The sequence below is a fragment of the Microcebus murinus genome, chromosome 14, assembly GCF_040939455.1.
Source record: "Microcebus murinus isolate Inina chromosome 14, M.murinus_Inina_mat1.0, whole genome shotgun sequence".
NCBI classification, from domain to species: Eukaryota; Metazoa; Chordata; class Mammalia; order Primates; family Cheirogaleidae; genus Microcebus; species Microcebus murinus.
Genome location: NC_134117.1, coordinates 11017942 through 11039101, shown reverse-complemented (window position 1 = coordinate 11039101; position 21160 = coordinate 11017942). Strand labels below are relative to the sequence as shown.

At 46.2% G+C, this 21160-nt stretch overlaps 2 protein-coding genes across 2 annotated transcripts in view; one reads left to right on the top strand and one right to left on the bottom strand.

The window, feature by feature from the left end:
• The first annotated feature begins 11012 nt into the window (after positions 1–11012).
• Positions 11013–12807, top strand: NANOS1 (nanos C2HC-type zinc finger 1). The gene has a single exon (XM_012739143.2). The coding sequence runs from the start codon at positions 11117–11119 to the stop codon at positions 11978–11980; it is 864 nt and encodes a 287-aa protein (XP_012594597.1). The 5' UTR covers positions 11013–11116; the 3' UTR covers positions 11981–12807.
• Positions 12808–16347: 3540 nt separating this feature from the next.
• The window catches only part of EIF3A (eukaryotic translation initiation factor 3 subunit A), a 40640-nt gene continuing 35827 nt past the window's right edge, over positions 16348–21160 (bottom strand). Inside the window, exons 20-22 of the mRNA XM_012739145.2 lie at positions 19441–19642; positions 18483–18667; positions 16348–17582 (exon numbers count right to left, since the gene is read on the bottom strand). Of these exons, the coding sequence (XP_012594599.2) occupies positions 17353–17582; positions 18483–18667; positions 19441–19642 (617 nt within the window). The 3' untranslated portion in view covers positions 16348–17352. The remainder of the gene's footprint in view (positions 17583–18482; positions 18668–19440; positions 19643–21160) is intronic.

The window sequence follows — 21160 nt, the reverse complement described above, 5'->3', positions numbered from 1 at the left end:
GAAATTTAACAAGTTCCCAATAACTCAGAATTAACATTACCAAATTATTATATTCTGCCAGCATACAATACTGTCCACAGAGGTGGCTGAGTGCATGTCCCTCACATCAGCACCTCCTCTATCACCACCAGCTCGTGGTCTGAGCTGAGAAACCAAAGAGCATGTTGCAAATGTATGGAAAGAAAGAGTTAGTAGGCCCCTAGAGAGGAGCTGACTGTTCTGCGTAGTTTTGGAAGAACACTGAGATCGTTATTTCAGGCCTACTACTCACTTCCTACTTCTTAGCCTCATCCTAAATGGCTGAGGTTTTGGGGGTCAGGTCCCTAGAAAACTGACAATTACTGTGCCCACCTAACGTGACTTTCAACACGGAGAGTACTTTAAAATCTTTGTGTTTTAGATATAAATGGTTACCATCTTCCTTTAGTCTTTCTCTAGAAATTTAGAGGGAGAACTTCAACTGAGCTGAATTAAAATCTCTTGACATGCTGGATTTCTCGCTCCTTCCAGCCTGTAAAAGCCAGGCTGAAGGTGACGAGTCATCCTGAGGAGCCCAACTAGACATGGCCCCTTTAGAACAGCCTGCATTTCCTGGTCACAGGATTCCTCAGCTCCTTCTCGTCCATGGAGCACTCATTGGATTCATCTGCCCGTTCCTAAGGTCCTTTAGTCTCTGAGTGTCCCTCACCCATCAGATATTTGCAAAGTCCCACGACATACCAGGCACCAGGATGGGCACCGAGGGTCCCTCCCTCCAGAAGCCCCCATCTGTGAGGGGAACAGACGGGTAACAGTGGTCAGTCCTACCTTGTGGCCAGGACACAGCGGGTACAAAGCAGCTGGGAACTCAGAGGAGAAAGTGACTAGCTCTGCCACGCTGGGCAGAGGGAAGCTTTCCTGAACAGGTGATGTTTGAGCTGAGTCTTGACGCCCGAGAAGCAGAAAGGGAAGGGTACTCCTGGCAGAAGGAACCTCCTGTGCAAAGTCACCAAGGTGTGTACATCCACAGCTTCTCTGCAGCTGAGGGATGGCTGGGGCAGAAGCTGAGGCCAGCATGCATCGCCCCATCTGTGCCCAACCATCACCATAGAGACAGTCTGAGCAGGACCCGAAAAGGGCCTGGGAATGCCCCGGGGGTCCCCTCCCTATTGGCCAGAGCTCCCCCCAGGAGACCCTCAGCCCTGCTTTAAGGTTCAGGAATTGATGGTTCCCCATTAGCCCCGGAGCCAGGCCTAACCCAGGCCCATCTTAAAGAGCACGTGACCACCTGCTGGAGGCGGCACCTGCAGACAAGCGACCAGCTGTGCCTGCCCAACGCTTTCGGAGAGCGGCTGATCCCCAGCTACACAGGCTCAAAATAGTCTCGGGGTAGATTTCCAGACAAACCTGATGCATTCAAACCAAAAAGACTCACAGATTTACACAGTGGATGAAAACTAAAATATCAATAGGCTCCCCCAGCTTGGGAGAACCCAGCCCAATCAGCTAGGGATTCTGCAAGAGAGGTTTGCTCACAGAGCGCCTGCAAGATCCCAGGAAGAGGGACCAGGGAGTTTGATACCGTCTCTTAAGCCATAGTTCATCTTTATAGCAAAAAAAAAGAATGAGATGGCTGTCTATATACTGACCTGGAAAGATTCTAAGACATATTGAAAAAGCAAATTGCAGAATATATGGAATCTCATATACTACATAAAAAGTGCATGTGTGTGCATGTATGCATCCATGTGCAAATGCACGGCAAAAACCCCTAGAATTCTGCAGAACAATTCCATGCAGTTGTATCGTTAACCCCATCTAAGGTTCCGTGAAGTTAAGTAACTTGATCATATGGCATAGTAAATACCATTATTATATCCAGACCATATTGAACCAGGATATAATAATAACAATCACTAAGACTTACTTAGCAAATTTCTTTATTTTTTTTTTATTTTTTTGAGACAGAGTCTCATTCTGTTGCCCGGGCTAGAGTGCCGTGGCGTCAGCCTAGCTCACAGCAACCTCAAACACTTGGATTCAAGCGATCCTTCTGCCTCAGCCTCCTGAGTAGCTGGGACTACAGGCATGCACCACCATGCCCGGCTAATTTTTTCTATATATTTTTAGTTGGCCAATTAATTTCTTTCTATTTTTAGTAGAGACAGGGCCTCGCTCTTGCTCAGGCTGGTTTCAAACTCCTGACCTCGAGGGATCCACCCGCCTTGGCCTCCCAGAGTGCTAGGATTACAGGCGTGAGCTACTGCCCTCTGCCCAGCAAATTTCTTTAAAAGGACTGAAATAAGCTGGCTGTGGTGGCACCTGCCTGTAGTCCCAGCTACTCAAGAGGCTGAGGAGGGAGGATGCTTGGGCCTAGGAGTTCAAGACCAGCCTGGGCAACCTAGCAAGACCCTGTCTCTAATTTAAAAAAATAAAAAACGATGAAATGTACATGCTGAACTCATTCATTCATTCAACAAACATGAACTGAGCGCCTACTATGCGCCTGGCACCACTCCCGCCCCTGGAGATAAAATGATGAAAAGATGCAAGTGAAGTCTCAACCTCCTGGTGCTTATGTGCCAGGAGTCACCTGTGGAGAGAAAAAAAGCGAGAAGGAGTCAGGGAGGTGAAGGAAAACATCAGCCTTGTCTACATTGTGTCAATTTTTATAATAGGAATGAACCCACTATTTGTTTTTGTTTTTTATTTTCTTTTTATTTTAGCATATTGTGGGGGTACAAGTGTTAAGGTTACATATATTGCCCATGCCCCCCTCCCCCCTCAAGTAAGAGCTTCAAGCATGTCTATCCCCCAAACGTTGCACATCTTACTCGTTGTGGTTGTATATACCTATCCCCTCCTCCCCCCCCCACCCTCCCGACACCCAATAAATGCTACTCCTATATGTCCACTTAGGTGTTGATCTGTTAATACCAATTTGCTGTGAACTCACTATTTGAATAATTAAAATTTATTTTCAGTGTTTTCAATGAAAAAGTAATTGCCTTTGAGACTATTTTTTTTTTCCAGTCAATCTCAGCCACCCACCTCCCCAGCTCCCCAATGATCTTCTGTGTGTCTCTAGAGTGTTGCCTTTTCTCAAAGTGTAACCATAGGCTATGGTGTCTTTTGTGTTTGGCTTCGTTCACTTGGCATAATGTTTTCAAGCTTCAGCACCTGCAGTTCATTCACTCCTTTCTATGGCCGAGTGGTGCTGTACTCTCGGGCTACACCGTGCTGTGTGTGCCCATTCACCAGCTGATTAGAGACACTGGAGTTCTTTCCAGGTTTTGACTAGTATGAACAATGCTGCTAAGAATCTCTGTGTACAAGACTTTTCTTGTACACAAGTAGAAGGGCTGGTCATATGGTAAGTTCAGCTTTTGTAAAACAATGAAAACTGTTTTCCAAAGTGGCTGTGCCATTTTGCATTCCCACCAGAGCATGTGAGAGTTCCAGTTTCACCACATCTTCACTGACACTTAACTTTTGCCAGTTTCTTTCATTACAACCACTTTAGTTCGGTAGGGGGGGCGTGTGAAAATTCTTAATCGTGTTTCCTGATGCACCCGAGCAAGAGTTCCTCAGGAGTATATACTTGGCTGACTGCCAGGTCATAAGTTATTTTTGCCTTCTACTTTACTAGATATTGACAAATTATTTTCCTATTGCTTATATCAATGTCATTCCCTCTACCGTGTATGAGGGTTCCGGTACCACTACAATCTCGTCAACATTTCATATTGACAAAATGTTTGGTTTTGCCAATCTGGTGGTGTAAAGCGTCATCTCATTTGATTTTTACTTGAATTTCCCAGGTTATAATCTTATTGATTTTTTTATTGGCCAATCACATCTCTGCTATTACATCTCCTCTCACATCTTTCACTAATTTTGCTATTTGGTTGTATATCTCTTATCAATTTTTAGTTATTTTATATGTTCTGGGCACTAGGGCCCTTAATCAATCACATGTGATGCAAATAGCTCCTCTCAGTTTGTGGCCTGTCTTTTCACTTACTGTGTGGAGTCTTCTGAGGAACAGAGGTTCTTAATTTTAATTACATAACATTTACTAATCCTTTCCTCTATAGTTCGTAGGGTTTTGTGTGTGTTTGCCTTGTTGAAGAAATCTTTTCCTGCCTTGAAGTCACAGGAATTTTCCTATATTATCTTCTAAGAGCCAGAGTTTTGCCTTTCACAGCTAAGTCTTTAATCCACCTGAAATTGATTTTTATCTAAAATGTGATTAGGTGTCTGATTTCTGTGTGTGTGTGTGTGTGTGTGCGCGTGCACGTGTATTATCAATTATCCAAATACTATTTACTGTGATGTCCATTGTAGATCAAGTTTCCAACATAGGTCAAGTTCTTTTATATGTGTGGGTCTAGTTATGGGCTTTCAAAGCTGGTCTGTGCTCAATCTACAGCTGCATGAACAGGGCACCACCATCTGAAGTGATCAAGCAGAATAATTGTTATCTTAGGTAAGGCAAGCCCCACCCCCACCCTGCCCATATAGTTGTTTTTGTAGTTGTTGTTTTTTTTTTTTCTTCAAGGGTAGCTTTCTTGGCCTTTATTTTTCCATATAAATTTTAGGTTCAGCTTGTCAAGTTTGACACATGCACATAAACATGCAAAAAGTCAAGATTTTGATATTTGAATTGCACTGAATCTAAATAGATTAATTTGGGAGAACTGACAAGTTTATAATAGTGAGGTTTCTAATAAAACAATGTGGCATGTCTCCTGTTTAGTTTTCTTTAATGTCTTTCAATAAAGGTTTATAACTGTCTCCATAAAGGTCTTGTACATGGTTTATTAGATTATTAGGATTATTTGTTCCTTGAATAGAACTCACCTGTAAAGTCATCTGGATCTGGTGTTTTCTTTTTGGGGAGATCTCGTAATACTATAATTAATATTTTAACTACAGTTTTTGTTTCTTGTTGGTATATTACAATGCAATTAATTTTTATATATTGATTTTGTATCCAGCAAACTTGCTAAATTTTCTTATTCGTTTTAACAGTTTATTATAGCTTCTCTTATATTTTCTACATAAAAACTCATATAACAGCAGCTTCATTTCTTCCTCCCTGATCCTCATGTTAATTATTTTCTTGTCATACTGCATTAGCTAGGATCCCCAAAGCTTCTAGTACAATGTTGAATAGAGGTATAAATATATTTGCCATAGGGTTTGTAGACATGCTTTATCAGTTAAAGAAATCCCTTTCTTTTTCTAGTTTCTCAAGAATTTTAATCATAACTATGTTGAATTTCATCAAATGCTTTTTCTGCATCTACTAAAGTGGCAAATTACATTAATTGACTTCTGCCTTCTGGTCACTAAGTCATAGAATCCCCAGGGCAGATACAACTGCTACTAAAACTGTCATGGAGAAGCACCACCAGGGCCCAAGACTCCCTAAAGAACACAGAACAGCTGCATGAATGTCAGCATAGGTCAGGTAAGACCAGGAGAAGGTGTCTAAAGTGACGTATACAATGTTTAAAATGTTAGCTGCAAGGGAGTAGCTGAACCACCTGTAACACCCAGGATAAACTGCGCGCAGCACCTGCCTGAGCAGCTCAATTAGGGAGACGCCTCACCTGCAGCTTTAGAATGCGGAGGGCCTGTGGGCACCTGGCTAATGCCAGACTCCAGGCCTGCCTTCATGAAGCTCAGCATTTCATGCTTTGGCCAAATCAGGAAAAGGGACTTCTTCCACAAGTCACCTTTTTTCCATTTGTCAGTAAACTGTCACAATATATTGATTTTATTAGAAAAAGACACTTTGCTCCAGATCTGCCAGAAAACTATCACAGATTCACTCAAATGTAGGACTGCATCTACAAAGTAAAAGGTGCCCCCTTCGATGGGAAGCCCTTATGCAGTGCACAACCTGCAGAACCACACACAGCAGCCCTGCTTGGTAGCCTAGTCCCATCCCCTGCTCTGCCCTCATCTTTCTGCTTCCCCTCCCTTTGCCCAGAGCTCTCAGGCCCACAGGAGAGCAGCCTTGATCCTACAGCTTACCATTTGATGTAGGGGCCCCGGCTTTTTACCCCCCTCCCCTGCAGACAGCAGGGATTGAAGATGAGGAACAGAAGGCTGATGGTCCTATTTAGGGAGGAGGCGGGGAGGCAGGATGCAGTGAACTTTAAATGAATGCGCGTCCACAGGCCAGGAAGCATGAGAACTAACAATACAGGCCCTGGAGAAATCCTAGCCACCACCCAGCTGTGACAGGCTGGACAGGTTTTAGCCTCCCCAAGCCTCACTTTCCTCTCTGTGAAAGGGAATCACTGCAGAGCTGCCAGGAGGATCTCAGAACCGATCTGCACGAATGCCCCGTGCACTGTAAGGGCTCAGCCCGTGAGCCACTGTCGTTGCTCTCAGCAGCATCCTCTGCCCGGGGCCTCTGCCCTTCTGCCTGCAGCCTCCAGGCAGCTCCTGCTTTAAACAAAATTGGGACACTCCAGATTTCTAAAAGCAAACCACACGGCGGGCAGGGAGGAGTGAGGGTGTCACAGAGAGAAAGGATTACTCACTTTACCAAAGTACCTACTACTGGGTAAACAGAAAAACACGCAGACTGCTTTCAACAGGATTGGTTTTGTTTGGGGGACATCTCTGACACAGAATGGGGCCTAAGACGTACCTGGTTTTGCCCTGGGTGGCTCCTCGCGCTGTCCCCTGTTGCCCCTGCCGCTGCGTGTTGCTGGCCAGCCTCCCCCACATCTGGACCCCAGAAGCCCCGAGAATGACCAGGTGCATCTGAAGAGGCACAAACCCAGCTTCAGAGTGAGAGAGACACAGGTGCCAGTCTCAGCCCTGCTACGCCTCAGCGATGTGGCCCTGAGCGCCCGCCTGGGAGCCTTGCTGGAGGGTGGTCACAGTGCCTGTGGCATTTGTAGGGCAGGGGGAGTCACCAGTGTGTGTGAAGCACCTGGTGCTGCTGGCGGGGCTATTACGACCGCCAGCCACGAGACTTTGGCCCGAGGCGCGGGGCGTGGGGAAGAGCAGAAGCGCTTGCTCTTGGTTCTCCGCACCCCCTCCAGCCCGTCCACACACATGGAGTTCTGGCACGGCTGTCACCTCCGTGACAGTGGACGCTACCTTTCTAGTGGGACTACCAAGTGCATTTTCCATATCACTACACGTTTAGTTTAGAATGAATGCAAGTAAAAGGACACATGGCTGGAAGTGGCTGAACCCACAAAGATGTTTAATTACCTTGTGTAACAAGTCACCACAAAACTGTCACCAGGGTTTAACTTTTCCAGGAAGCCATCACCTCTGTGCCAGCCTTTTGTCCTTAAGACTTGTCACCTCAGGGCTGCAGCTGCTCCATAACCCGAGAGGAAGAAGGTGAGGTCCTGGCCTCCCTGCCCCTTCTTATGGAAGCAGACTCCTCCGCAGACTCCAGACAACTGCTTATATTTCAAGGGCCACAACAGGGTCACCGGCCCTCTCCTTACCCAATTGTGACCAGGGGATATGGGAAGTTTCTGAGTGGCTTCAAGTTGTCACAGCTCGTTCACTGAGGCTGAGGGAGGAACTCGGAAGAAGGTGAAGAAAGGAAGGGAGTGGCTGTCAGCTGGCAACCACACATGCTGCCACTTGGCATGACGAGCCCCTCTGCTAAGCAGAGGAAGGCACTGAGGCCCAGAGAGGTTCAGTCCCTTGTCCAAGGCCACATATGACCTCTCACAAGGACCGGGGTGCAAACCCGGCCAAGTCCCTGTCTCCGGGACTCTCTGAGCTTGACAGAGACATGACATGGACATCCACACATTAGAGGAGAGAGCCCCCAACTGTGCCTCACCTGCCTCCAAGCCCATGGGGGGGTGGGGGGAGCCAGAGCACTTCCCGCCCCTCAAGGGAGCTCGGCAGGCGGGTGAGCAGCAGGCTAGGGCCCGACAAACAGCATCCCTGTAGCTGCCTGGACACTGGGCAGGCCGCCCCATTCCCCAGGGCTGACCCCTGTCTCTGAAGAGCCTCAGGATGCCTCCTGCAGTTCCCTTCTGCTGCCAGGAAAGGAAAAGGCTGGGGCTGGGGCTGTGCCGTAGGAACGCAGAGCCCAGATGCCCTCACCACTGGCCACCTTGCCCTGCCGGAGCCTTCAGCCCCTGCCAGGCAGGCCCCACTCCGGAAGCAGCCCTCCAGCTTCCCGCCCCAGCCAGTCTGAGGATGTCCCCTGAAGAAACCTTCACACTCTGGCTACTTCTGTTTCGGTCCAGACTCCTGGAAAGTGAACAACAGGCAGTCAGAGGCTCTAAGAACATCTCTGAAGTCAGTTCCACCACCTCAAGGAGAGCCGGAGTGCTCATGGCCAGGAGGAGGCCTGTGCTTAGTGACAAAGTAACTTTATTGATCCCACAGGTGGGCCAGGCACCCGCTCTGGCCTTTCAACGGTCACCAACGGCAAAGGCTCCCAGGGTGCCGAGGCCCAGCACGTGCCCAAAGACGAAGGGCTTTGCACGCTTGGCCTTCACGCCCAGACTTCCTTTCCGGGTCAAGCCCCCACTTTCAAGGGGAGCACGTGTGGAAACAGCACGTGGCTGGAGCCCGGGACCCCCTCATTCCTGTCCACGTCCTTCCAGCCCGTCTCCACATGTCACAGCTGCCCACACACCCAGGCGGCAGCTCCCAGCCAAGGCATTTGTTCTTATTCACGTTCACTTCAAAGTTTTTATTCTCCTCCTGTAACACAAGAGCCGAAAGCCACGTGGGAGAGGGAGGTGGCCGTGGCTCTCTCACCCTCGTCTCTGGCCTGCCCCAGGCAGGGATCAGACACAGCAGTTGTAAACCTGCCCTGCCGGAGCTTCAGAGCCTGGAAAGTCTGCATACCTTGAAAGTGTGCAGGCTGCAGGGCCGCGTGAACCGAGCGGAATTTTCCATTTATAGAATAATCATCTTCATACCACTCTGGGGGCCAGCATTCTCGTGGTAAGCGCTCAGAGTTCAGTGTCAGCAAAGCTGCCAGGCTTCTGAAGGAGCCCCACGGCATTGAGGCTTTTATTTATTTTTGGTGGGAGAGGGGGAGGAAATAAAGGAATGAGTTTCTATCTTGAGTGCCAACACAAACTTGGAAAAGGAACGGGTTGGCAAGTGCAGAATATTACTGCCTAGTTTCCGGACTCATATCAACGGTCAGGGGCTGGGAAGGGAGGAAGAGGCTGAAAAACGTGTCTTCAACCACAAACCCGGCAAGTGGTCCGAACAGGCTGCTTCACCCTCTCCTGTGCCTGCCAGCCGGGCCCTGCTCCCTGAGGGCAGGGCCCCGACCAAAGGTATATCTCCCACCCGCCTCTCTTCTTTCCCACTTCCCCTGTGTTCCGTATTTGTTTCTGCGGACACACACACAAACTCACAGTCAAAACTACCTTGAGTCTATGGTGTAGTGGAAAGGCCACCTGGCCAGGAATGACAGGACCTCAGTCCTAGTTCTGGCTGTCAAATAGTCACTGTGTGGTCTTAAAGAAGTCTTTCTCTTCTCCAGGTCTCATTTCTTCATCTGCAAAGCAAGACTGGACTGAATGACCCCACAGAGCCCTTCCACAGCTGACATTCTGTGATGAAATCACTCATTTGTTCCAGTATTAACTGATGCCAGCACAAGGTTCTGGGCATCCCCTACTGGGCCATTCTCCACCTGCTGGGCACAGCCAGACCCCTGAGCATGGCCTCAGGCCTAATGAGGCTGCCCCATCACTGTTTCAGTAGCCACAAGTCCGGCATGGGGAAGAAAGGCCCCGACCCCCCACACACACCACCATGCCACCTAGAAGCCCACCCTGCTGCCCACCCGGCTACCAGGGGGGGCATGTTCCTGGTCCTGGTCTGAGGCTCCATCCTAGAAGAGCCCTCAGTACCTAAAATCTTTCCTACGTTCAATTAAAGAAAAAGGAAGTCCCTTTTTCTGGAAAACGCAAGACCACCTCTAATTTCCTAATCAAAAATCGTTTTCTGACTTTTATTCTCCAGTTCTTACAATAAACGTTTTATTCATTTCAAAATGTTAAGTGACGATGTTGAATATGCTTTGTTTTCAAACCGCACACACCCCAGATTTCGATCCAGGTCCCTGGGGGTGAGGGGCTACACACACCCCCCTCAATCACCGTCCTAGGCTCTCCTGGCCCAGCCCCAGCCCTGCCTAAGGCGCCGGCTAATGGCCACCGAGTCTCGAGCACCTGTTGGAGGCTGCTGTGCGCTGCGGGCAAGGCCTGCGTCCCTCCGCTACTCCAAGAACCATAACCTCTCTGAATCCCAGGCTGTGTAAGCATTTCACCCAGTGGAAAGTGCTCCAACGCGCGGTGCAAACGGAAGTTCCTTGAGCGCTGGGTGGCTGTGATGTGAGCACTGCATCCTTCCACCCTGCCCAGTCCTGCGGCCCCACAGCTTTCCCTGTGGTGCTGGTAACAAGGGGGGAGGAGAGGAAGGGCTTCTCCGATTATGGACCTGGGGCATTAAGGACTGGGAGTTGGGGGCACGAACCCGGCGCCATCCCAAACCCTATCCTCGCTGAACCTCCCCACCAGGCCGAAGGAGACCCAGGCCCGGTCACCTGTTCCAAAGCCAGGGCTCAGCGCTCTGACGCAAGAGGGCTCCAGCAGCCGCCCCTCCCCAGCCCTCCTCTCCCCTACTTTCCCCGCACCTCCCAGCTGCGCGGGCAGGGCACGCCCCCCGCCCGGACTGCACCAATCAGCATCCGGAGCGACGACCGTGGCGCAGGGGCTCTGGTCTGCAGCCAATTAGCGCGGTGGCCCGAGGCGGCGCCTCGCCCGCCCCCTTCCCAGGATGAAAGCGCCGGGCAGCTGGCGAGGCCCGCGCAGCGCCGGGCGCGGGAGCCGCGCGGGCCGGAGCGGAGCGCGCGCACTGCCCGCCCGCCCCCGGCGCGCCCGCCTCCGCTCCGCCTCCGTCCGGGGCGCGGGCGAGGTGGCCGGGGCGGGGGAGCGCAGGGGGCAGGGCCGCGGCAGCGAGGCCGGGGGGCGGGGAGGAGCAGGGCCCGATAAAAGGCGGTGAGGCGGCCCCACCCCGCGGCAGGCCGGCGGGCAGGCTCGGCGCGTCCCTTCCGTCCGGCCAGCGCCGGCGGCGGGGAGGCGGCGTGCGCGGCCCGCCCATGGAGGCTTTCCCCTGGGCGCCCCGCTCGCCCCGCCGCGGCCGCGCCCCCCCGCCCATGGCGCTCGTGCCCAGCGCCCGCTACGTGAGCGCCCAGGGCCCGGCGCACCCGCAGCCCTTCAGCTCGTGGAACGACTACCTGGGGCTCGCCACGCTCATCACCAAGGCGGTGGACGGCGAGCCCGGCTTCGGCTGCGCCCGCGGTGCGGACGGCGGCGGCAGTTCCCCGCCCTCCTCCTCCTCGTCCTCGTCCTGTTGCTCCCCCCACGCAGGGGCCGGGCCAGGGGCGCTGGGGCCCGGGCCGGGACCACCAGACTACGATGAGGACGACGACGACGACAGCGACGAGCCGGGGTCCCGGAGCCGCTACCTGGGGGGCGCGCTGGAGCTGCGCGCGCTGGAGCTGTGCGCCGGCCCCGCCGAGGCCGGGCTGCTGGAGGAGCGCTTCGCCGAGCTGAGCCCGTTCGCGGGTCGCGCCGCCGCCGTTCTGCTGGGCTGCGCGCCCGCCGCCGCCGAAGTGACGCCGCGCGAGGAGCGGGCCCAGGCGTGGGCGGCCGAGCCCCGGCTGCACAGGGCCTCCGGCGCGGCGGCCGCCCGGCTGCTCAAGCCCGAGCTGCAGGTGTGCGTGTTCTGCCGGAACAACAAGGAGGCGGTGGCGCTCTACACCACCCACATCCTGAAGGGCCCCGACGGGCGAGTGCTGTGCCCCGTGCTGCGCCGCTACACGTGCCCCCTGTGCGGCGCCAGCGGCGACAACGCGCACACCATCAAGTACTGCCCGCTCTCCAAAGTGCCGCCGCCGCCCGCCGCCCGCCCGGCGCCGCGCAGCGCCAGGGACGGCCTGCCGGGCAAGAAGCTGCGCTGAGGGCCTGGGCTCGGACTGCTGGCACCACGCCACCGGGGTCGCCGTCGCCGTCTCTCAGCCTGCGAAGTATCTCTCCCTCACCGTTGGGGAGGCGTGGAGCTCAGCAGTTGGCTCAACCTGGGACGTCGTCTTGGTGGCTTTTCAAAAGCCGACCGTGTGGAGTACTTTACTGCCCAGCATTTGGGATTAGACGCTAAAATCTCCATTTGTCGCTACAGTTTCTAGTTTGCCCACATCCAGAACCGCGGAGGCTGGGTGTGTATTCCAGTAACTGAAATATGGCATCTTAGAGGCGCTGTTTATTTACTGTATACGTCGACCTATTTTAGATGCGCATCAGTATGAAATTGTCTTCAGTCTAACCTTGAATGTTTCATTTTATGAATGGAGGCACTTTACTAGGTCTAGAATATTTTTTTAAAAGCCTCTGAACTGAGCTTAAAACTGGCGATTTTATGGAATGTTGGCAAATTGACTATTTTATTGTTTGAAGCAAGTAATATTCTTAGTTGTCTGTCCTTAATCAGTTATTCTAATTCCAGGTGAAGCAAGCCCCTAGTGCATCACCGTTATGAGAAGTGAAGGTTTTGTAAACTTTCCAGTATTAATTTGGGCGGGTATTCCTCCTTGTGGCTTGTTTACGTCCTAGTAAAATGCACAATCTGTAGCAGATAGAAAGAATACAGCTCCTTACCTCTTATGTACCAGATCTTTTATTACCGAGCTAGCAACTAGCCTTTCCCACCTTTAAAAATTGTGCCAAGTCAATCATATTGTGTATTACTTGGAAATGGTGCTGTTTAAAAAACGTGTATTTGTACAGTTAACAGTATATGAATTCATTAACCTCACCCATACCTTTCCTACTTGGCCTCTTCTCTACACACCCATCCACTTCCAGTTCTTGAGAAACATGTATGATACTAAGATCAAAAAGGAAGAACAGCAAAAGATCAGGATTCACCCTCAATTGCTCAATTTCAGGGCCCCAGTGAAGGAAAGCTCACTCCAGCTGTTGCCTCTCAAACTAAATGCAAGTTGGATCCCTTGAACTCTAGGATGTTAATGTAATAACCTGTGTTCAAGAAGGTTCTATTCTATTCTAGGCTGTTTGGCTTTAGGTACATAGGCAGTTAAACCAGAATAAGCACTAGTCAAAGGAACTGCCGGGGGTATCTCATGTCCCACTCTCACTGAAAGACCCCAGTTTGTTTCTGGAACTCCACCAATTATCCATGAGATTAAACCTGATCTTAGGCAATGGTTCCGAACCCCCACTTTTACTTCCCACCCTCACTTTTAAATCCACCATGCTAAATGCCACATCATGGCTCACAGCTACCTTCCATCCAGACAGACGCAGAAGGCAAAAACAGGTGAACAAATAGGTATCTGCAGATACCAGCAGGAGATGTTAAAAGAGTGTATAAAGCTCCCAGTAGGTTTTAGCTAGGATATTATAAATTTCCTAGTATTAAACAGCTAGCTTACCCCACAGCAGATTGACTTTATCTGGAACAGTCATTTGAAGGTGTATTACAGGCTGGGGTAAATACTACTAGGTAGCTGTGAATCCTTTTGGCCAAAGGAAGGTGCATGAGGATTGATGGGATAAGGGAGAGACAGTTTCTTAGCCAGGGGGAAAAAAATCCACCCCTATTGGTCTTAACCCCAGAAAACTGCACATCTGACTGGGCCTAAGCTTAAGTAGCTTAATAAAAACCATGTAATTACTTGTTTTCTTTTGCTAGGAAAGGTACCAGTTTAAGTTAGCTTTGCTTTTGGGCAAAGTTTTTCAGGTTAACAAAAATTCCCATTACCTCTCCCACTGCTCTGTTCTACCTTTTCAATCAAAAGGGCCACTACAAACAGATTAGTGGATTCTCCAGGCCAAAAGGACTAGCAAGGTGGCAGGACCAGTTTAGCTACTTCATAATTTTAAAGAGTCAAATTATGGACGATGTTTCCAAAGCCTCAGGTATGTGGCTTAAGATATATCTTCAACATATGGGAATCACTGTGACAGGATATATGTAATACTAATTTGATACTCTGACACCATTAAACTATTTTGCCAGAACTAGGAACATGTTGAGCAAGGAGGGAGCTTAAGTCCTCAAGTCAGGGGAGTGTTGGGAGAAGTATCCTGAAAATGCTCAAGTCAATTATTCATTATACTAATCCACTTAAAAAGTACTTCCATCAGAACCAGTGCCAAATTAGCCTCAGTTTTCCAGCTAACGTTGAAAAACTAGGAATTAAAACAATATCACTGTAGTTCATTTTCTAGAATTCTCTTATGAAAAGTATACTTTAAGCACATTCACTTAAAAACCACCCTTAGAACTCAATGTGAAACAAACTAAACACTTTGCAAAACTAGGGTAAAGCAAGCCCCTTTTTCAAAGTTTAAAAAAGATACAAAGTAATTTGTGACAATTTTCTTCATAAGAACATGCTGCATATTTGGCTCAGTAAGAAACCAGTGTAAGGAACCTTCAAAAGGGTTTTTATCAACTCTCCAGACACAAATTGCCTTGAACTGTTCTTTTCTATACACTTATTTCCAGTGGTTTTTTCTATTTCTTTTTGTATTTTAATTTTCCTACAAAGTCCTTTTTGGAAGTCACAGAATTATTAGCTTTGATTAGAACAACTTTTGTTATAGACTTATTAAACCAAAATTATACATTTTTAAAAAGTATAGGCCGGGCGTGGTGGCTCACGTCTGTAATCCTAGCACTCTGGGAGGCCGAGGCGGGAGGATTGCTTGAGGTCAGGAGTTCGAAACCAGCCTGAGCAAGAGCGAGACCCCGCCTCTACTATAAATAGAAAGAAATTAATCAGACAACTAATATATAGAGAAAAAATTAGCCAGGCATGGTGGCGCATGCCTGCAGTCCCAGCTACTCGGGAGGCTGAGGCGGTAGAATCGCTTGAGCCCAGGAGTTTGAGGTTGCTGTGAGCTAGGCTGACGCCAGGGCACTCACTCTAGCCTGGGCAACAAAGCGAGACTCTGTCTCAAAAAAAAAAAAAAAAAAAAAAAAAGTATATCACAAATATATATATAAAGGGAAAAAAAAAGAAAAGACTGTGCTAGTCCTAGTTTTCTAGTTTTTTCTTAGCTACTAGAACATTCCTTCCATCATGTCCCACGTATATCAATTAGATTTATAAAATTATAAATCAACCTACAGTCAAAATGTCTTTGGTTAAAGAACAAACACAGGTAGTTCTTGACACACAAGCATCCCGTATATATAGATGCCAGCCTCCTGGTAGGCACTATGGACAACTGATGGGATACAGAGGTCTTTGGGCTGATGATGTACCCTCAGATCTGTGCTGACAGCAATGTTATTCTCATTTAAAAATGCAAAAGCCACCAGGAACATGGAAGAATACCTAGTACATAAAAGGAGTAAGTTGATTGCTCAGCTTTCTTATAACATCTGTTGATAAATACTGGGGGCGGGACGGGGGAGTAGAATGTGAGCCCAGGATAGTGGAAATCTAAGAGCAGGATCACAAAGCAACAGCATGAGACTCCTCTATCCTCCTCCCCTGCTCGGATTCTGACTACCAAGACAAAACTTGGGAGAACAGTATGAGAAATAGTTCGGGCAGAAAGAATGGCTTTGCAGACTAGCCTGGAAACCTGACCCTCACACATGCATCTGTAACTCACCTAAACAAATATGATTAAGCTGTCCGTTGGAATTTCTGTGATGTCACATGTACAGGCCTGCTGTCTAGTAACATAAAACTCACAGCAGGTTACTGCCCCAAATATAATCATTGCTTTTAAATTCTCTTCTTAGAAAAGGTCCTCTCCCCACAAAAGACCTTTTAAGACTCCCATGTGTTTGAAATGCCAAATACAAAGGTAAGTGTTGAAAAGTGATTTCCAACATTGGTAACATCAAAAAGAAAACAGTACATCTGATTAGGTAAAAAGCATCAATACTCCCTCTTCTGGTCTTATAGCTGTACCAACAGGGATTCCCAATAGTAGACTACTCACTAACAGAAATAACGAAAGTGCCTACAGCCACACTGACTTTGTAATTAACATTCTCTGAAATTATGATTTTTTAAAATTTCTGGCGAAAAGCCAAGGTGGTACTTTACAGACACAACATGCATACAAACTCTAGAGGACACCATTTAACAAAGGAGGACATATTACAGGAAAATCCTAGCCCCATTTGCTTTATATGTTTAAAGTTATTTTGGATTTTCTTTCTTGATACTAAACACTGAGGCATTTCATGGCACTGATAAAAATTCAAGTAAAATAACAAATCCAATTAAATATGCAAACTTACAATTAGAGCACTAACTATAACCACAAATCAACACTAAAACAAATTCTGTAAGTATTTTATTTATCACTGAAGAAAAAACACAGCAGCAAGTTCTGTGTTGGCTTCAATGAGACCAAATAGTTAATCTTTAACATAGCTACTACACTCCAAAATTGAAGTCAACACAGTCATTACTACAAATTACTTGTTGAAAGAATCTATCCTGAAGAGAAAATTAGGAAAGAGAATTTAAACAATTCCTCTGAACCACACATTTATAAATATTGTCATATTTAAAATGCTTGAAAGGCATGAATTCTCCATTAATGGAAAAGCAGTTTGCTATTGGCAACAGAAAAAAGCGATAGTTTACCAAATGCTTTAAAATTTAAAAGATATACTGTTTTTTTGGATTCACACTTGAGCAGTGTTTTTGTCATTACAATAATGACTGCAAATTGTTTTATACTCACCTTCTTTCAAGTAAAATCTACAGAAAAATCCCACTGTATCCAATGTTCATAATGTCTACTGCAATTATAGTGAATCTAAAAACTTTCTAAATGTAGTTAATAGTAAATACCTCAAAATATCTTAAAGAGGTATGTTTCAACAGCTAATGGTGTGAAAACTGTTTCAGATCCACTGCTTTAAAGGGTCTTCAAACATGTTTTCTTTAACAGAACCTTACCTCATTCCAATTAATATCGGATATTTCAAAATCAAAAGAAAAGAAGATAAGTTCTATACCGAGATACAGGTGTTACTCAATACCTGAAGGGTTCACATTTTAAATTTATTTTTTAGTTTTTCTTTTTTGTAAACAAATGATTGATGAAATAATGCAACACCTTAAATTCCAGAAAATGGCATGGTTTTCCAACCTTCTGTGGATGTGGTGCATGATCAATCTATTATATAGGATTAATACAAGTTCATGCTTTTTGTGTTATGGTGAAACAACAGTAAAGAATCCAATTTAGATTGGTTGAAGCACAAGTATAATAATCCTTGAATGTGATCAAACCTATGTAAGACACCAATTTGAATCCATTATCTTGAGACTTAACGTCGTACTGTGGTCCATCCATCTTCATCAGTCTCATTTTTAGTACGACGAAGAGATTCCCTATCTTTCTCAGCTCTCCATGAGGACTTCTCCTTTTCACCTTCTCTTTCTCGGTCTCGGTCTCTTTCTCGATCTCTTGAAAGAGCTGGAGGAGGAACACGACGAGGAGGATCCCGCTCTTCTGCCCGGTCATCTTTTCTGTCATCGGCACGTCTCCAGGAACTTACTAAAAAGTTTAGTTAAAAAGAAAGGAAGATTAGATGCCTGAGGCCTCTCTCTTAAAAAAAGAAAGAAAGAAGTCTAAGTTTTGTACTACATTTTGTTGGCTCAAATTAAACATAACTTAAACAAAAGGAATGCCTCAAATTACTCAAAAATCCTGTACTAAAGATTAGCAATACAGAATCACAATGAAAAACCAATAAAAGGTCATGTAATTTCTGACAAAATCTTTAAAATAACATACAGATTTGCGGGTATAACTCAAAATTTTAAAACAAAAGGAAATCATGCCTGGGAAATGCCCTAATTGGTATAAACCTATCATACAAGGTGGCAAAAATCTGGCTGAATGAAAATGTTTAAATTAAAAGGATCTTTGGCTCTTGTCAGAGAATTTTAACAGCAAATTAGCCATATAAATATGAAAGTTTTAAATTGTGGCTATAAGAGAAGAAATACTCTTTTGATCCTATTGTGCACACAAAATATTATACGCTTATAAGACAAGCACTTAAGTGCAAAGATGCAAAATTGTAAGCATCTTAAAATTATTTTTTAAGCAAAGTTTCAACTCTCTAAATTTCAAAGAATGTGTACACTTTGAGCTTATTGGACAGGACCTTACTTTTAAATAACTGACAAACAGTTTATTCATTAAATAAATTTTATCAACACATACTGCTTACTATCCAATTCAGTCTACCACTGTACTTTAGGGATAAGCTGACTTCATAGCTTGACCATGGAGTTAGGCATACAAAAATCATGAATTCTAAGCTGAATAAATATCAACCATTTAACTTATTTTTGTTGTTCATACAAATTTATGATAATTAAATATAAAACCCCAAATTCCCCAGAAACGATGGTTCTCCAATACTTCAGCTGTATGAAGCCTCTATACCTTCTTCACGCTCTGATCTGAGAGGAGGTCCTCTCCGATCTCTGTCATCTCTTAGATCTCGTCTTAGATCACGGCGATCATCTCTCTCACGACGACGGTCATCCCTATCCCTGTCATCCCGGCGACCTGAATCTCTCCAGCTGGATGATTCTTCAGCTGGTCCCCTCCTCCAGCCACCTTCATCCCTATAGCCATTTAAAATGACAAGTTAAGTTCTTGCTATTGTTAGGCTGCATGGTAACTGTAAATGAATACATCCTATCCAAGCTGATGCTGATGTTGAATTTACAAATTTAACAGGGACAAAGTTTAAACTCCTAACTTGGCCTCAACCTGACACCCCAAGCATGGAGAACAAATGAGAACACCTAGATCTGTGCAGTTCCACAGGGTGGCTACTACCCATGTGTGGTTACTTAAGTTTATCTGAAATAAAATGAAGACATTTCCTTAAGTAGCACTGACCAAATTCCAAGTGCCAAATGTGACTGCTGGCTACATTTTGGATGGAACAGATACAGAACATTTTCATCCTTGCAGAAAATTGTATCAAACAGTGCTGATCTACATTTATCAGTGTGCAGCCACTTTGGCAGAGGAAGCAAGGTAAAACTACGACCACTAATAAAAGCAAAAGGGCTTTTGATAATTTAAGGGCAGCAAAACTAACTGCCCTAAACCACAGGAGGAAAAGCAATGGAATGGCAAAGACCCTGGACTGGCTGCACTGCCAAACAGTCATGAACTTGTCTACAACTTGTAGACAGCCATAGGTTAGGCCTCCATTTTCTAAGGAGTAAAGAAGGAATATTCAATTAAATGACCTCTAAAATTTTTTTAAAAGATAAAGACGATGAGGGTGAGAAGCACCATTTCTCAAAAATAGTTTGAGAATACATGAAGCACTTAAGACAATCCCAACTGCAAATGTACAAATAGTTTAATTAGAATATCAAACCTAGGTCTTCTGAAGCGATCTTCTCGCTCCCCATCTCTCTCCCTATCTCTTTCTCTCTCAGGTTCCTTGTCATTCTCCTCACGATCTTGATTGTCTCTGTCCCTTTCTTTTTCTCTGTCCCATTCACGGTCTTCCGATGGTCTTGATTCTCGGGGTGGACCCCAACTCTCTTCTCTGGCTTTTTCTTTCTCTCTCCATCCACCTGTTGTTTTAAAGAAGCAAAATATTTTCCAGTCAAGAAACAGACTGGTGGCCAGGCATGGTGGCTCATACCTATTATCCTAGCACTCTAGGAGGCCGAGGTGGAAGGATCACTTGAGGTCAGGAGTTCGAAACCAGCCTGAGCAAGAGTGAGACCCTGTCTCTACTAAAAATAGGAAGAAAGTAATTGGCCAACTAATACATATAGAAAAAAACTAGCCAGTCATGGTGGCGCATGCCTGTAGTCCCAGCTACTTGGGAGGCTGAAACAGCAGGATTGCTTTAAGCCCAGGAGTTTGAGGTTGCTGTGAGCGAGGCTGACGCCATTGCACTCACTCTAGCCTGGGCAACAGAGTGAGACTCTGTCTCAAAAAACAAAAAAAGAAAAGAAAAAACAAAAAAAAGAAACAGACTGGCAATCATGAATAGAGATCTTAATGTTGGCATTAATTCGTTACCATTCTAAATGCTAACATTCAAACTTCATTTAAAAAAACAGTAAACTAACACCGTATACACATCACTGCAGACAACCACTACCTATCATCATTAATAGATTTTCTAACCTATGTATCTATAGGAAACTTAAATAGTCTGGGTTGAGCGTTCCATGAAATAAAAACATCACTGAAAAATGTATGTAACTTTTCCTGTAGTATATAGAGATTTCAGTTACAAAATCTGTTCTCATGACAGATCACTCAAGCAGAAAACTTAGTTTTCTCTGAGAGATCAACCCCCAATTTTGCGTTCATTTATGCCTTTTAACATTTTCAAAGCCTTCACAGACAAAAAAGACTTTCCTATCCTATTTCCCACCATTTATGGCCCACCATCATCTGGTCATTAAACAAGGATAAATCTTTTGATCATACTTAGCCATGGGATGTCAGAATCTAAGAAAATTATATATATGTAGGTACAAAGAGCCAAAGGAAGCAGAGATTTCAATGGAAGTTTATTATAGCTGCAAAGCTAACGATTATTATCACCAAGATTGCTACTAACATGTGCCAAGGCACTATCCTAAACCCTGTGCCTATATTAACCTATTCAATCCTATCCATAGCTGAGGTTAAGTACAGTTGATCCTCATTATTTATGTATCCTTTACTTGTGAATTTTCCTACTTGCTACAATTTATATGTAACCCCAAAATTAATCTTCATGGCATTTATACAGTCAATGACATGTTCAGAGCAGCAAAAATTGGATTCATATATGACACACACACATTGCCAGCTGAAAGCAACAGCCCTCTCATTTCAGCTCTCACACTGTAAACAAGGGTCCTTCTTCAAGGTCTATTTAGTGCCATGTTTTTCACATCTTTGTGATTGCTGCTGGTGATTTCACCGTTTAAAATGGCTCCCAAGCATAGTGGTAAAATGCTGTATAGTGTCCCCAAGCACAAGGTGGCTGTGATGTGTCTTAGGGAGAAAATACATGCATTAATTAGATAAGCTTCGTTTAGGCATGAGTTACAATATATACTGTTGGCCCTGAGTTCAACATTCAT